Source organism: Diabrotica undecimpunctata, chromosome 5 (assembly GCF_040954645.1).
Source record: "Diabrotica undecimpunctata isolate CICGRU chromosome 5, icDiaUnde3, whole genome shotgun sequence".
In the NCBI taxonomy this organism is placed as follows: Eukaryota; Metazoa; Arthropoda; class Insecta; order Coleoptera; family Chrysomelidae; genus Diabrotica; species Diabrotica undecimpunctata.
The window spans coordinates 137504940-137524076 of record NC_092807.1 but is presented as its reverse complement, the minus strand read 5'-3'; the positions used below and the strand labels follow the sequence as shown (position 1 = coordinate 137524076).

At 33.6% G+C, this 19137-nt stretch overlaps 1 protein-coding gene across 1 annotated transcript in view; it reads right to left on the bottom strand.

The window, feature by feature from the left end:
- Window positions 1–19137, bottom strand: part of Sol1 — a 941015-nt gene that overhangs the window by 316459 nt on the left and 605419 nt on the right. Inside the window, exon 3 of the mRNA XM_072532789.1 lies at window positions 8558–8621. Within this exon, the coding sequence (XP_072388890.1) occupies window positions 8558–8621 (64 nt within the window). The remainder of the gene's footprint in view (window positions 1–8557; window positions 8622–19137) is intronic.

Below are 19137 nucleotides of genomic sequence, written 5' to 3'. Positions count from 1 at the left end.
AGTCTCCGGTTATGTCGGAAGTGAATAGTAACTTGGTGTTTTTAAGAACATCCCAATGTGTGCATTTGCATTTTTAGATTTTGCATAAGATTCTAGATCCAATTTGTATAAAATACTATAGGTGGTCAATTTGACTTATTCATCTTTATAAGCCTACCGAACCTACTAATTCATAATCCTACGGAAGTGCAATTGGCTACGTCAAGCTCGAAAATCATCAAGTCTAAGCCATGTTACCCAATTTTGAAGTGTAAAATTTGGAAATGTTACGGTTTGGAACTGAAAAAATATATCGTTTAGGAAAAGAAATTAGTTAAAAAATGTAACAACTTGAATTGTTACACTTTGAAATTTGATTAAGTATCATTTTATGACAAAAAATTTGTGTGACATCTTCACAAAACGTAATTTTATGTATCAATGTATTAATGTTATTTGCCGGTACCATTGTTGTGTGTTTGTCTTTTGCGCTTTTGGATGTTTTCTTGGGATTGGTTAGCTGTGCTGTCCTGTTTTAGGCTTTTGCCTCTTCAGGACGTGTTTTTCTTTGTGTTGGGTGTAATGGCACTGGATTTTGGTATTGTGTCTACTGGTGTGCGGTGTGTTTGTTTGTTGGAGGTTGCTGCTCTCATCTAGTCCTGGACAATCGGGGGCGAAAGGTATGTAAGTGAACGGTTCTTTTCAGAATTTTTTTTTATCTAAAACAGAATTAGTAAATATATGAAAATGAATTATAAATTATTAATTTTTATTAAATTTGTATGTATATCGCGACGCGTGAGGGCAGCTGTGGACTGGTACCTCAAAAAACAGACAGGTATCGTTGTGCAATGGGATCGGAAAACCACAGAAAACCGATCCCCCTGTCAGTGTCAGTTCGAAGTGAACATTTAGTATTATTTAAGCGACGGTAAAAGAGAGGAGTTGCCTCCTGTATGTCAATGTATTCATCAGGGAGCTCGTTGCTGGCGAGTTCCAGCAGAATGGCGGGTAGGAATGGGAGTTTGGGTTTGGGTTTTCTTCTGAATACATTGCCGAGGGATGAACAGGTAGTTTTGAGGATGCTTTGGGCTCTGAGGTTTTGGCCCCGGATGGTGCGAATTGTGTAACTCCTGCTCAGAGAGGAAAGCCTCTCATTGATGAGCTGGACGTTCGACAGGCGATGAATGTGTGCGGAAGGATACTCGTAACGTTTTCTGTTTAGTTTACTTAAGATTCTCCTTTCCAGTGTCAGTAGTCTATTGTTGAGATGTTTGGGCATCACAGCACAAATACAAGATTTGTACTCAATGACCGGTCTGATGAATGTTTTGTATGTATGAATAAGTGTACGTGTGTGTGTGCGACCGAATTTGCCACTAAGAGCGTTGAGAAGTCCGAGTCGGCTCCTAACCTTATTACAGGTTCTGTCCGTATCGTCACTCCAGCGTAATGTTTGTGTAAACAACACGCCGAGATATTCGATCTGGTTTCGGAGTCGGAGTCGTTCTCCCCATAAACTCAAATTTGCCGGTCTTGTGCTACTGTTGTACATCGACTTCTACCACTTCCGGGACGATCCGTCATTTTTATCTGGGATTTTTTTTTTAATTTTCTATACAGCACTCTGAACAACATCAACAATATTCGCGATATAACTTTGACTAAATCCCTGATGTAACAAAGCAATTACTCTAGATCTGCCAAAATGAGATGTCACGTTTCTAGGCATTTTTAAAAGGCTCAATTCAAATTTAAAGAATAACTGAAATAATTTATTTTAATACGCTAATCAGTTGAATGTGACCAAAATCATACAAAAACGATTTAATTTTTTTATCAATTTAATTTAAAAACGCTCTAGAATGAATATCAACAACAGTTTTAAAACCACCATAGGCGTAGATATTTTATTTGTACATATTCCAAACTTTTGGACATGTATATATATATATATATATATATATATATATATATATAAATGAAAATGAAGATTGGTAGATTGGTAATGTAACATTTTTTTATAGTTAATATATTAAATTATTTCTAATCCTTTTACTCCGTTGCTGAGACGACGCCGATGGCCGTATTTGCAAATAATATATACGCGGTTGGTTGGTTGGCCATAAGGAAATTTTATTGAAAATTACCGAAATATTACGAAACAATCTACCTACTTATTTAAAAACAACGATTTAGGTAATCCTCGGTTAATTCCTTCCGGCTCTAAAGCCGGGTTCCTTTCTGATAAATTTGTTAAATATCGCCGAAGGCACGTTGTCGTAATTTTTCTGAAGAAAACGTAATTCCGGGGATTTTGTATTTCATCACGTTCCTAGCTAGAAGGGTATCGTTAGTTTCGATGTTCTTTAGAATCTTTTTGTCTTCTTAGAAATAGATACAGGCTGATTGTCATTTTCCCCACCTTTTTCTTGGTAGTTTGGTAAAGTTTTGCAGAAAGGAGACCACTTCTCGGTGGGCATTCGTCGAGTAAAGATGCTTCGCTCACATTATCATCTCTGTGTTACTTTATCTGTGCATTTGCTTTCTAAGTGTGTATACACTTTAATATTTAAGTTTTTTGATCTAATATCATATTAGATTAAATATTGGTATATAGTACCTTTAATTTTAATTAACTTCAGTGCTTGATACAAGTAAAGTATTATAATAAAGTAAATTAACTTCAGTGAAATAGTGCAGCAGTCATCAGGAATTACTGTAAGTTACCATAATCTTAGTATCTCCACTTATCGGGACGAATAATATGGTATGGTATCATATTTTTTTCAATCATCTGGGCGAATCTAATTGCATCCATGTCTTCACCTGTAGTTGAGAGTAACTAATGATTTTTATATTCAATATTTTCTTACGAACTTTCCATCAGCTACTAAGAAATTTCAATAAACATAATTACGAACATTTAGTTCTCAATCATTAAATAACAGTGCGAGATAGATAATCAACTTAACCAAGTGCGGTTTGGTTAAATTTTTATTTCGGTAACCTTTTTGTATTCTTGTAAATTTAGATTTGATTAATTTTTGTTATTGGCTATAATTGCTATGCATTTTTAACCCAGTATCTCGAGATATGCCATTAAACAGCAAAGAGAGACCTTCTTTAATCAACCTAGGTTGAATTTTTTTCTTACTCACTATCAGGATCTCTTCGCTGATAATTGAACCTGTGCATTATTATATTGTTGTATTTGTAAAGGTACTTACTATTCATATTTTTGCTTATTTTTATGTGTACACCACCATTTCATAATTGATGGTGTATTTTTATTACTTGTATGTACATTCAGCCGACATCATTGTGTTGTTGAATATATTGTTTTTGTTTTATGTATGTATTTTATTTGTCGACTAATAACAAGTTTCCTGATATAACCATAACTCTGAATATTTGCTTTTTACCTTTAAATATTACTATACCTTTAACCAGTAGAAAGATCAGGCCGAATAATTTTCGTAGGTAAGTAGATGCTCGGAGTCCACCTAATATGTTCATTATTTGTTTATATAGTGTATTGACCAAATTTATTTAATAATTAATTGTTGGTATCTTTCCTTGGATTTGGTCTCAGCACCAAAATATCTTTCTTTATTTCTTTTCTTTTCTGAGGTTTCTTAATTTTCTCCTTAAACCCCAAAAAATTAAGTGGCGCCCTGTTCCCTATCTTATCATATCTTTGGTAATTTTACCCATCTATCTTTTTGTTTATTTCTGTATCTTTTCTAATACCTCTTCTCCTATCTTTACTTACTTCGTCCGTTGGACCCATTCCTGGTTTCAAAAGCTAGTTTCGAACCCACGACTCGCTCTCCACTAACCATCTGGCTGCCGTCTGCAGTGTCTCCATTGGTGACCTTTCTAGCACCATCCAAAAAAGATTTCCGAGGTTACAGTAAGATACATAATATGTATGATTATTAATCAATATTTTTGTTTCCACTGATAAAAATATCCATAGTTTCTTGAAACCGTCCAACTAATTATTTGATTTTTAACACTCTGTATCACAAAATATACTAGCTTTAGGGTAATAGTCATATATTTTGCCGTTCATTTCTAAAATATGGAGAGTAATTCTTTTTCAAAATTAACTAATAATAATACTGAATTAGATCGAATGCAAAATGTTAAAAAAATATGAACCATATCATGTACTTATGTCCTTTTGGGGACATTTTCTTGAAATTAATTTGAAGTAGCTAATTTTTAATAACAAAGAGTTTCTTTATTACTACTTAAATCACAAGACATAAATTTTAATTAATTGGGTCGAAACAAACAAAACTTTTGAACCATTTCAAAGCGATGATTCTTAACGATATTTGAAATTTTCATTACACCCGATCTTTTGTCCTTTGCGATTATTTCTTCTGTCAGTAGGAAATGTAATTTAATTGATCGATTAAATTGTATCTTGCTTGTGTTTTTTGCTTTTAGTCCGATTTCTATACCGTTCTATGTTTGAAAAAAACTCAATACTTTTGGAATTTTAGTTATATTTTGAAGTTCTTCAGTAAATGTTTTTTATCGATACCTATACATTTTTCCCCGACATGCTCTAAAAATGCTTTATTTTTCTAATAGTCCTGGATATGTCGGTTTTCTGTTTAGAATTCTTTTAATATGCATGGATTTGCTTGAAATTTTCACAGTAGGTAGAAAATAGCCAAAGATCAAAATATACCCTATGACAATATGTAATTTTTCTCTGGGGATGATTACCACCCCAACTCGGGTGTGTAAAAACTTTATCAAAAGGAAAGCATGGTAGAATGGAGAATTTAAAGATAAAAATGTTCGGTACAGTTTTTTTCGAAACGTCAATTATTCGTGAGACTTCGTGAGTTATAGAGTTATTCGTGACAGAAAGTTTAGAAATTATTAATTATTAATTCAGTTTTTTGTTTCACCAAAGGTCCCACCAAATTTGTATTTTTGTTTAGCAGCTCCGCTAGATACCGCCCTAAATCAACTAAAAACGAATAAATGTCCGGAAGAGGATCAAATTACAGTTGAAATGTTGAAAATTGGTGGGAGAAAAATGGAACAGGTATTAAATATTTTATTTAATAAAGTAATTGATGAACGAAAGATTCCTCAAGAATGGTACAACTCCGATACTATTCAAGAAAGGAGACAAAGCAAACACATCGAGAATTACCGACCAATATCCTTGCTATCACATCTGTATAAATTACTAACTAAAATCATAACCAACCGCCTAACACATAAGCTCGATTTCTATCAATCTATCGAGCAGGCTGGATTCAGAAAACATTTTAGTACCATAGACCACTTGCACACCGTAAGAACACTGATAGAAAAATGCACCGAGTATAATGTTCCAATTCATATGGCGTTCGTCGATTTCCATAAAGCATTTGATTCCATCGAATTATGGGCAGTGCCTGAATCTCTAGAAAACGCACGTTTTGATTCAAGATACACTAACATAATTAAAAACATATATGAAAATGCCACCATGCAGATAAAGCTGGACGAAAACACAAAAACTAATCCCATAAGACTACAACGGGGAGTAAGACAATGAGACACCATCTCTACCAAACTATTTACCCTTGCTCTAGAAGACATTTTTAAGAAACTAGAATGGAACAACAAGGGTATCAACGTCGACGGATCATACTTAAACTACTTGAGATTTGCAGATGACAAAGTTTTAATAGCCGATAATATCCAAGAACTAAATGATATGTTACAACAATTAAATGCAGTTTCAGGAGCGGCAGGCTTAAAAGTGAACTACAGTAAAACAAAAATACTGAGCCCAAACCAGACAAATATAACAATACAGAATCATACCATAGAAAATGTTGAACATTTTGTATATCTAGGTCATGTCATCAAACTAGGAAAACCAAATCAAGATGCTGAAATTAAAAGAAGAACACAACTGGCATGGGGCGTTTTCGGCAAAATAGCATATATCTTGAAAAACACCTCCATTCCTGTAAATTTAAAGAAAAAGGTGTATAACACATGCATACTACCAGTTTGTACCTACGGCTTGGAAACAGTAGCCCTTACCAAAACATTTGCTAAAAAATTAAAAACAACGCAAAGAGCAATGGAACGAATCATGCTTGGAATATATCATTGAGAGACAAGATTAGAAACACCGAGATAAGACGTAGAACGAAGATTAGGGATATTGTGGAAGAAATTACAAAAATGAAATGGCGCTAAGCAGGTCACGTAGCCCGATATCATGACAATAGGCGAACACGGAGAATTCTAGAATGGAGACCAAGGACGACAACAAGAAACATGGGAAGACCTCAAAAGAGATGTGTAGGTGACATAAGAGCAGTGGCAGGCAAACAGTGGATTAGATTGGCGCAAGAGAAAGATGGAAACAATTGCGAGAGACCTACATTCAGGGTGGATGGAAAACGGTTGACAAAGAGAGACCGCTAGTATTAAAATTATCTGTGTATATGGTACATCTAACATCTAATAAGTTCTTAGCTAAACAAACCACAACACTATCCGGATGTTGTTTTTTATAATTAAACTGCCTAATTGACATTCGGTCCTAGACGGAACTACAATTTCATCAATGAAGAGTTCTTTCCCCAGAATTACCACTCTTATAAAATTTGATACTAGCTGCTCCATTAAACGACCGTAAACCTCGACTGTACAAACGATTACCCCAAAGGAGTGGTAGTTTATGCAGTCAACGTTCTTTGTCACGATTTTCATTGTCACTTAAGTGTAAAATGGCAGGTAGTAATTAAAATCTGTACGTGACATAAGATACTTTATTTTGTTTTCGTATAATGGATTTGTTGACCAATAAAAACACATCTTTGGCAATCTTTAAAATCTCATCTAGACAAGAATGACCACAAATGTCTTTATTTCTTCGGCATTTGTATCTAATCTTTATAAATTCTAGACCGTGACCACCAATATATAATTTATAATGTGCATATCGATTGGTTTCTTGCACAATCCATTCAATAATATCGTCATGTACAAATAGTCGAGGGGTTTTTTATAATACATCTCAAGAAACTCAGCTTTAATACCCGAGTCTTGAACACTCAATGTAATATTTTTCAAGTTCTGACCATCTATAGTATCCCATATCAGGCGTGTGTTATAATCAATAGCAATGTCTTCTGAAGAGCTTTCATTGTCTGGCAGCCACGATTTTCTTGGGGAATTTATTGAATTGTATAAAAGTTTTTAAGTAGTTGTGATAATGATTGTGAATTCCAAGTCCTTGACGCTGCGTCCTTTTGTAAGATATCTGAGAGTTGCTGTGAGTCTTTCATGGGGTGTAATGGCTTTTCTCATGAGGTGTCTTATTTCAATATGTATGGTGTTACCAACTCTAGCAATTGACAATAGGCTGAGGTGTCCATTCGCAAATAATTGCGCCAATCATCTGGTTCGCCTCTTTTAGTAACGAGACGTGGGAATACTGGCTTATTTTTAGAAGCCAACTCTCTTGACCATCTTGTCTTTTCCCTCTTCATCCCCTTTTTCCTCAGTCGTAGTATCTTTATAGTTGAAAAAATAAAAGAAAGCAGCCGTGTTTCCTCCATAATAAAAAAACACTAAACAAACTTCACACAACTCAAGACTCTGAATTAGAAATAAGAATGAAAAGGGAAGGGAAAACTTAGTGTGTATACACTGGACAAAACGTACATTTTGTCGTACGTTTTATATGACCCACAAAACGTACAATAAGACGTAGCGTGAAAACGGGCCATAACGTATAAAATAAACAAGTTAGGACAGGTTCATTCTTGTCTTGTACGAGAAGCAATTGTGCATCACATGGCTGCATGAATCCAAAAATTATTTGTGGCCACGAGATGCACACGTGCTTCTTAATTAAAACAATTGTAAAAAACAATAAAATTGTAAGATTTTGTACTCAAACTGAAAAATAACCATTTAAAATGCCCAAACTAATACTGTAACGTACAATATAGTATAATAGTAATATTTTGGGCCACTGAACTTTTTTTTTACTATGCATTGTGGTATCTAACTTGTTAAATAAATGCTTTTTGACCTGTAATTTGTAAACTTTTAGTCACGAATGGATCTAAAAATATTTTTCGGAAAAATAAGAACATTTTTGCTTAAAATTTACTAATCTAGGGACCACAATCCTTTTTTGGTGATACAGTTCTTCCACCCCGGAGTTGGGGTGGTAACCATCCCTAGAGGAAAAACACATATTGCCATAGTATAGATATTAATTTTTGAGCTATTTTTTAACTACTTTCAAAATTTTAAGTTAATCGTTGCAAATCCGGGATTATAAACATTTATTTAAAAAATTTTGTTACTAAATCTTACATGTTATAAAAACGCCTTCATAAAATTCGATTGTAAGATTTATAAGACGTTTAATTTAGTCGAATTAACTAAGTTTAGCTAACAAGTGTTACGGTTTATTTGCTTCTCTACCAAGTAAGTAATTTTGGAGAATATACGATCTCTCGGCAGCTAACTATTTAAACTGACACAACTACTTTGGACGTGTGTTAGTTATACTAACTCTTACCTGGATGTACCGCCACACCTGCAGCAATTAGAGTTGATTCTATTATCAGCATATACAGGGGTAGCTAAAACAAAAAAAGCTTATCACTTTTCACTTCTTTAAAAACGATTAGTTTAATATTTGATATTGTTCCATAACACATTGAAATACAAAATCGTTGATTAATGCCCCCTATTTACCTTTAAAATCCAATGCTAGTTAAATCAACGTAAATACCCAAGTAAAATCCTACAATGACCCCATACATATTTAATTTTTACGTGTAATTTTCAAGTTTTTATAATTTTTTTTTAACTTCCTTCATTGTAACCTGCTATATAATATAACAATAATCAATATAAATAATCAATGTAACAATAAAAAATGTGTTTGAAAGACAAATAAAAAGTGACACATTAGGAGCCACACCTAATAATGAGCACCCGCTTGTCAAATTTAAGGTGATACTTGACAAATTTGTCCACTTGCGTGGAAAATTAAGTGAGAACGCATTCGGAAGAAAAGAGATACATAATGCGCTCGGTCTCTTCGCCTCGTTGGTACACTCCATACTACAAGTTTACAGAGAGTGACCTTATTTATTAATGGAACTTCTATGATATGTCTATATTGTATGTTATTTTGACGTTTCAATTTTTCCTTCCCAAATTTTTCTCAAAATACAAAATATTTTGTTTTTGTTACTTGGTAAAAAAATTCTTCTAATAATTATATTTTATTTGACTCATTATTATTGACCATTCAGTCATGTTGAAGCGGCAGTTTTTTCGAACACTTCTTTAAATGTTTCGTTCTGTAATTTTATAAGTGGAATATTGGCAGAGATGAAAGCTTTACATTTGCGTTACAGTAAACTGTATAAAAATAAAAGAACAGTAGTTAATCTTATACCTGGAACATACCGACGAAACATCTATAACTTAATTTTTATACTAGAGTTTATACTTAATTTTTACTAGTCGTAATATTTTATATTATAGTCATATACTTTTATTCTTAGGATCTTTGGCATTTTAGCATTTTAGCAAGTCATAAATATTTTTATGACCGGCGTGAACAATAATCAGCCTTTGCTCTTTGGACACTGGCTTGTGCAAACCTTCGGTGGTATTGTCTCCCCAGTATCTGTCACGGATATGAGAGGAATGAATATAAGTTTCATCCATGTAAATTATGGGCCGATTTTCTTCCCTATATTGTTTAATATTTCTAAAAAACTTCCTCCGGAGCACTTGTACATCGGGTTTTTCCATTAGGATTTTCCTGTCAGTCTTCGCTTTCTTCCATCGAAATCCCATATCTCTCATCACTTTTCTTAAAGTTTCATGCGACCCTGTATAGATATTGTCTTCATTAATTTTTTTTTATATGTCGCATTGTAGGAACTCGTTTTTCCGTGACATAATAATTTATTATTATACGCCGAAGTAAACCTTTGTCAAAATCGCCCACGTTGGATTTTGGGGCAGATCTCATTCTTTTGTTAGGAGTCGAAAATGATGTAGAAGCACCTTCTTCTATATTTTTCATTTCACGAGAGATCCGTTTTATAGTGGCTATACTTACTCCCGTTGCTAAGGAAGCACGCTCTTGAACTTTTTAAAAATCTTTAACATGCGAATTTTGCATCGCTTCTCTCTGCATAAAAATAATTACATTTGCTATTACCTCCCTCGATTGTCCAGACAAGACTTTGCCTTCTAATTTTGAATGAAAATCCATGTTTATAATTTAAAATACTTAACAATAATTATTTAAAAAGTCAAATTTATTGTAATACGATATTTTCTCAACACACAGTAACTTTAAACATAAGTAAAATAAAAAAAAAACTTTGTCGCAGACTATACAAGTACTTTGCACTTCGAAGGGCCATGAAATAATAAGGACAAATTGTGTTGTGGTCGAATGCGCATCGTGGGTGGAGCCTAATTTCAAATCGGCCAAGTATTACGTTTAATTTGACAAGCAACCTCTGTTTAGTTTACATTACCAAATTTGTGAGTTTTATACATATGAGTAATTTCTATCTATGTAGTTTTTTTGTAGTAACCTTTTAAGATCACGTTCTTCTAAAAATCATATTTTTTTAAAATGAATTTTATTTATAGTGTAAATGATATTTGAAAATCAAACTTCTAATAGGTAAAAACATATATTAAACTATGTGAATTTTTTTTTCAAAATGGCTGCTTGAAAATGGCTGCCCAAATTGTCCAATTTATTGGTGTGTCAGCATTTCTTGAAAACGAATCATCCAAAAGCAAAAACCAAAATTATTTCATATTCTGTATCAAATTGGCTATGGTCGGCGGTACACTAAAACATTGTTTTGTAAATGTAATAATATTTTACTTTATAAATTTACTACATTTTAACACGAAAAACTATAAACAAAGGTTTTAGTTAGTTTATAAGAGCAACAAGTAGTAAACCACTTTTGTGACAAGTAAGTCACTGGAAACAAGAACCTTCATTTGTGGGTCTATTATTCAAGCTGTAATAGAGTCAATCGTGGGAATTTACTTGAAGTTACCAACTCAAAATTCGTACAACTCCTGAATATTGTAGATATACGAAGACTGAAAATGATTAATCTCTTATAGTTAGTTTAGTGAAGTGATGTGTAAATCAGAGTATAATGCATCTGTGTGTAATCACGTGAAAATTGTAGCCCAAATCAATGGGATCTAATGGAACTCTCGGTAAATTCTATCGGTAGGCTAAATACACAAATGGAGCTGAAAGTTACGAGATGCACTAATTGAGTTAAACTTGTTCTAGGAAATGTGCACTGGAGTATTTGTTAGTAAGTTATCTAAAAGTTATCTGAAAACTTAAAGAAGCGAACCAATAATGTATGATCGGCAGAATAAGCAAACCTAAAATAAAAGAAAAGAGGTTAGTCTTTGTATGTGGGTATATTTTATTTTATAAAAACCCTTAAAAGGGCAACATTACAAGCACGAACGTTTTCGGAACAACTGTTCCATCATCAGGTTAAAATACAGGTTACCATGCCTGAGCCACCAAAATATTTGGGTAAAAACCCTTTAAAATGAAAAATGTTACCAAAGATTGTACATGATGTTGATAATATTATATGATGTTTAATATTTTGATTAGATTTTACTTCAGGTAACATACACCCATGCTTAAGTGAGTTCCAGTGTCCGGAGAGTAAACCTCTTCAAACGGACTACGGCTGGCAACTGAACTTGAACCACAAGGAATTATTTTCCTTGTGGATTTTTTAAAATAAAAGAAGTTTTGGATTAATAAATTTAAATAATTGTTACTTATTTGGATAGAATTACTAGTTTGTCTAAGAGAGTAAGCCTCAAAATTTTTTGTTTGTTAACCACTCAAAAAATATTAACAACCGTCTGATTCGTATAGATTAATGAAGGGCCTGCTTTAGACATATTCTGAGATTCTACTTCAATACAAATAAAAGACAGTAAAGTACGATATATTTATTTTAATAAATATCTCTAAGATATATTTATTTTAATAAATTTCGGCAGTTCGCTGTTTTCGTCATCCACGGCAATTTTGGTCACTTTCTTTGAGGTATCTATCTGTCAAAGTATTTCCTGTTTATGTTTTTCATCTTGTAGCAGGTCTTTCTTTCCTAACTCGTTTTTCTGAGTGAATAATATTTACGTGTTCAGCAGTGACATGCCATAAAATATTTCCATCTTTAAAACTATTTAAAGGAGCGTCGACATATTCTTTTTCTGTCTCAATAGTTTCAGTTTCTTCTTCATTAGTTTCTACTTTTAATGCATCTTCCTAAATATCTTTCTTAATATTGTCGAATAACAGTTATTCGAGTAACACCGCCAAAAATCTGAAAATTTGAAAATTGCAAAGTTATTTTTTCAAAAAAGTGCATTTTCGAGAGAGAGTTAGGCGGCCCCTAGACCTACAATACCATTGTATAATAAATTTATTGTACAAGAAGATTGAATGACGCTTTCTATCCAAACGTTCAAATATATTGTACAATAATACGAACTGCGCAATGTTTTCGTGTTTAGTCGGAGAATAATTAGATCCCGTGTGATTTGTGCGTTAGACAAAGCACAGAATAAAAATTATTACGCAATACTGACACTACACGATGCAATGGTAAAATATGGCACAATAAAAATTAAGTAAGCTCAAACTTTGTGTCAATCATTGCGCGATTTTCAATATTAGCGCTAGACGATTAATTATATTGCACAATTTGCAATATTGTGCAATATAGTTGATCGTCTAAGAGATGCCTTACGACAGTAAGGCTAATAAGGTAATCTTCTTGTCTTGTGTGCTACAGATATTACCTGCACATGCACAACGCATGTTTCCGTGAGAAAGAAGTGAGATAATGAATTAAGGTTACTCTATTCGCGATATAAGTATTCCAGTGAGGGGGAAAGGAATTTATCCAACATTAAGCGATTTGTAATCGGTGAATCGATAAGTGAATACGATATTCAAAATATGAATTTATTTTTTGAATCCATTTTGATAGCAATTACATGGCTGAAACCTCCAATCTACGAATTGATAGAAGGATAAGATGAGATTTAAATGCGAATAAAGTGCAGTTGACATTATTATTAGTATTATCACTATCACCCAGGCCTTTGCGTCTACTTCTAGACATAGACCTTCCTCATTTTTGTTCATTGTGCTCTATCTTAAGCAATTTTTATCCAATTTCTTGACATTTTCTTGAGATCGTCAGTCCAACGAGTAGGGGGTCTACCTCCACTTCTTTTGTCTAACTTCGGCCTCACTTAAGCAATGTCTTTGTCCACCTTTTATCACTGATTCGGGCGACGTGTCTGGCCCAGTTCCATTTCAGTGTGGCAATTCGGGAAATTACATCGATAACTCCTGTTCTTCGTCTTAAAAGATGTCTTTGAGTTTTACATAGGCTGCCCATGCTAGGTTTATTCTTCTTCGTAGTTTGCATGTTTAGTTATCTTTTGTGATCTTTATTTCGTGTCCAAGGTATATGTATTTTTCGACCAGCTCTACTTTGTTGTCTCCAATATTGATATTTCCGCTAGGTACTAGATTTGTCACGAATTTTGCTTTGGAGATGTTTATTTTAAGACCCACACTGGTACACACAAACTGAAGTTCATCTAGCATTTTACATATCTCCTTGAGGTTGTTCGAGAACAAAACTATGTCGCCTGCGACTTATCTTTGTATATCGGTAGTCAAAGCGGCATGCTTCTAGTGCTTCCAGGATTTTGTTAAATTCTACCGTATCAAAGGCTTTATGACAATATACAAAAGCCTAAACGAGTGCTCGATTGTATTTGATAGTCTTTTATATTACCGGTATTTCTATTATCAGTATAAATGGTGCGAAAATATAAAATAGCGTCCAAATTGGAGGCCTCGGCGAATCCGTGTATTTATACTTTTGAAATTTGTTCGTTGTCTAAGAGAGTACTGTAAGAGACCTCAGGTGCCTGTATATCTTAAAAGAATTTTTTTTTATTTAAAATTAAGAGATTCAGGAAGAAAGTAGTCGCAATTTAATTTTTAAAGCCATAGTTTCTGGATAAAGACCTTTCCAGTGACAGTGTAATTTTTTTGTGTAAATATTATTAGTAGGTAGAGAACTTGGAATATAAATGGCAAAGTAATCTTCTAGAAGCTGTAAAGAGACACCTAAACGCTTGCTATTCAAGTTAGTTAAAGATATTTTATAATTCTATTGAGAAGAGTATACATTTGGCTAATAATTCTGATGAATTGGAAACCCATTTGTGGAGATTAACACAGTGATAATTTAACATAGCGGTTAGCTCATGATAAGCAGAATATTATTCAGCTAGGCTATTAGTTCTATATAGAATATCATCGACGTACGTGTGATTTAAAAGTGCATCAGGACCAAGGGGATATTTCGTGGTATGAAGAGTAGCTATTTCTTTTAGACCACAGCGAGTGACTAATAAGCTAGAGCACGTTACGTTCGTTAGGGATATTTCCCCAAAGAATATTTTGTAAGAAAGTTTGATTGTGGTTAACGTTGATTTGTCGATATATCTTTTCAATGTCAATGATGAAAACAAGTTTAAATTGTCGAATCTGATAAAGGGTATCAAAGAAATTTGGCTGTTTTTGGTAAGAAGTGACCAATATTGTTAACCCTTAACTACCATGGCCAAAAATAGTAACATTTGTACCATGGCAGGGTCAAATTTGACCCCCATTGTTTTTTGTATAAAAAAATATTCTTTTTTTAACTTGTTTCATTTTAAATTATTTTGTTTACAGCTAGTTTTACATTTATATAAAAATAAACGAATTTGGTTAATTAGATATAACTTTATTTAAAAAAATCTTTTGTATTCAGTCAAATTAACATAGCTATGCACTTTCTCGAAGTATAACAAAATAATAACAATGTGCAGTTTTTTTATATCCAATGGTGAAATCTAAAATAAAAAAAATCGATTTAGATTTCGTATCTCAAAAATTACAAGCATGATTTTACCTTAATTTTCAACACAGCTTATGCATAACGTCTGTATGCGGGAATGATTTTTGCAAATAAAATCTCGACATTTGTAGCACGATGAGCTTTCTTTCTTTTGGTTTTTGGAATATGGACATATTTTACACCTTCCCCTCTTTTTTCGTCGTTGTGGCTCTGGATTTGCGGCAGGCATTGGTTCCTGAAGTCCGGAAACTTTAAAAATGGCACTACGAATTTCTCTCGGTAAACAAGTTTGCTGAGCTCTACGAGTTAAATGGGCCTTAATAAGTTCTTGACCTAAAGTGGTTAGAAACAATCTTCTTTCCATTATGTTATTTTGCTGAACTCCATTAAAAATTACGTTAGCGTTTAATCCTGCAATGTCCAAAATGCGAAACCATATTACTTAAGGCCATCTACGAGTTCTTCTGCCAGTTTTATGGCATGCACATTTCTTATCCAATGAATCCACCCCACCTTTTGTCTCGTAAAAATTTATAATTTTTGGCTTTCCATTAACCATTGTATTGGAACGATGCATAGTTGACACTAACAACACTGCACGATTTTTCTTAGGAACAAAAGATACAAGGCTCTCGCTTCCTGTAAAACCAAATAAGGCAGAATTAGGTGGCCTGTTTTTTTGGGGTTGAAATTCAGCAGGAATCTCTCTTTTATTTCTTTTTAGAGTTCCAACATATGAAATTTTATAGGTTCTCAGTTGTTTTATGAGCTCAATGAACGAAAACCAATTATCTGCTGTTATGTTTCTATTTGTACCAGAAATTGGTGGAATAAGTGTCAAAACATCTAGAGTTGGGATGGATAACTTTTTTGGATTTGCTCTGCGTGTATCTTTTCCAGTATATATAAAACCATTTAGCAAATAATGTGTCTTAGAGTTTACTAAACACTGCATTTTCAGACCGTATTTGTCTGGCTCATTTTTGAGATACATCCTGAATTGGTACCTTCCTCTAAATGCAATAAGCATTTCATCTATTGTGAGATATTCACCACAGCTATAATTGGACTGGCAATTAATTATAAACATATTAAAAATATTGGATATAGCTGCCAGTTTATCTCCGTGCGCAATACGTTCTTGTCTAGTAGCTGGGTCGTCAAAATAAAGGCTTCCAAGCAAAAAATAAAATCGGTTTAGTGACATGGTTGCTTGAAATATATCACGGCCAGTACCATTCGTAGCAAATAAAGACCTTAAATCTTCATTATTGGATTTAAATACCCCAGCTAAATATAATAAGCCTAAGAAGGCCTTTAATTCAATTATGTCAAGATGATTGGTATATTGACACGATAAATTGTGTAAATTATATTTAGAAGCCATATTAGTTATTCGTTCATTGGTTTTCTCAAGAATTTCTTGCAATATATCGTGGCTAATAACACATTCCCAAGCATCAACTGGTTTCTCTGGCATACTAGCTCGAGCTTTTCCAATAACACCAGGTAAATGACTAATTAAATTATGCTTACGTGTACGAGAAAAGGTGGGAGAAGTTTTAGACTACTTATTTTTGCCATAAAACACAACCCTTGAGTCAGCTATATCACTTTCTTCACCCAAATATTCACTACCAGTTTCGGAATTATTAATTTACCAATTGTTTTCGTCATCATCGTCCCATTCCTCTTCACTGTCTGTTTCGTGATCACTGTGTTCACTAGCCTAATCTAAAAACTCACTGTCACTATCTAGTCCATTGTCCATAATTTTTTGTCCCTCTTCTTCAAGTTCTTTCTGTGTCAGAGGACGTTTATTGCGACTACACCCCGCCATTTCAAATTACTCGTTAATTGCACTAGAAACACTTATACCATAAGCGGGTCAAAATTGACCCTATGCGTGCCTAACTCTGAAGTAGTAACAGATAAACTAACGGAATTTTCGTAGATCGATAAATCACCTACCGGTCGAAGATTAGCAGAAAGCGCGCAATGCTCAATCTATGTTTCGGTAGCGAAACTTGGCATTAAAAACGCGGGGGGTCAATTTTGACCCCGCCATGGTACTTAAGGGTTAAAAGAGTATCTGAAAGTGTATCTTGTGCTTTCATTAAACCCTATGCTTAGTTTAGTAGTCAATGAATTATTTAACAGACAATCAATGATGCGGTAGAAAATATTCATTTTCGTTTAGTGAGTTTTGGAAGGTGAGCGAAACATATTTGGCATGATTAAGAGAAATGTATTGATCAATTAATTGTTTGAATTTTCTAAACAAAGCCAAATTATGTTTTAAATTTTTTTTGCTCTTTTCTGCTAAGACAAACAGCAAAAAACGTCATATTCACAAATACAGTACATGGACGATGCTATCAGTATCGAGGCAAGGTAAGTCTAAAATGTTATAAATTCACCTACCGCCAATTGACAAATCTAATATTGACAGGATATTTTTTTATATATTTGTTTTAAACAAATTTTCAGACTGGAAGTCAAGGTCAATGTCAAGGAAAATTAAATAATTTTATGTAAAATTATTTTGTATTATTTCCCTAAAATATGAAATATTTGGTTTTTGGAATGTCTCACTTGTATAGTATTTTACCCTAAATAAAAAGACAAGTTTTATTTGTATGAGAAAATCTCCGGATTATCGGCCCCCCAACTAAGAACTTTGCATAACATTTCGCTAGCGATACCTTCAAAGACTGGCAAAATTCATTTGGAAGGGACTTCCGAATTCCCTTAGCCCTCTGCTAACAAACTTGTATACAATGCTGATTTATGGCCTTCGCTAATTTAGGTTAATTATCGCATTCCATCCGATATTGATCCACTTCCAATTTCTGTCGATTCCACTGTTATTTTCCAAACAATGATTTTCGACAATTTACAACATACCCTTTAATTTTTGAAATAAGGAATTAATTGATACAACCGTAGTTTGAGTATCTGCGTATGTATGTAACTTTAAAATATTGTTTTAAATACAATGCCAAAAGCGAGTTTTTTAAATTTGCAAAATAAAAATTTTTAGTATAAATCCCGTTCCAGGTACTAGCTTCATTTATTTTATATGGTTGGGTACTATTCGGTCTAAGTATTTTGACGTCTAAGTCGTTTATTGTCATTAATACGTTTTGCGGAAGGGCATTGGGCTAGACAAGAGTCGTGTACTAAATATAGTCAAGGGAAAAGTTCAGCCTGGAGGATTCAATATGAAAAATGGCCCAAAAAAAAATGGTAAAACAGGTACTTCGTTCACATCTTAATAGTAAAAATTTGTTTATGGTAATAAAAACCTACGCATTTTCCACGCCTGGCTACTCATTTGTGATTATCAACTTGACTAAAACGGATATAGAAACTCTTCAGCGAAAAGTACGAACACACCTCATAAAGACACAAAAACACCATCCTCGAAGTGCAGTAGAAAGAACGACATTACCACGGTAACAGATTACTAATTTAAGAACTTATTTTTATGTGCAGGCGGAGACATCTAGTCTTCATCGTGCGATCAAACTGAGGGAACAAGAAATGCGCATAAATCATCTTACTAAGAACGAAAAAATGCGCATCTGGATGGGTAAATCTCTGGTTTAGGTCAGTCAAGACTATGTCGACAATATAGCGTCGAACTATTGGTTGACATTAGGAAAGATGTTTTCTGAAACAGAAGGTTCATTACTTGTCATTCAGGATCAGGTAACACCAACCAAAAATTACCTGAAATATATCTACCAAAACTACAAATACCGATAAAGATGTCAAGCCCAAGAAACCATCCAACATCTTACTTAGGACTGCCAGGCATTTGCTGCAACTGAAAATAAAGAACAGCATGACTCAGTAGGGAAGATCTTTCATCAAGAGATAGCTTTAAACTGGAACTTCTACAAACAAACCATCTCCCATATTATCAATACGTTCCTGACAGTATGCTTGAGAATGACTACAAGCTATACTGGGATCGCACTGTGCTCACAAACCAAACTGTAGTACATAATAGATCAGATTTCGTGCTAGTTAATAAACTAACGAGACAAACAACACTTATCGTTGTGGCGATACCTAACAACAATAATCTGCGTGTTAAGTACAACGAAAAGAT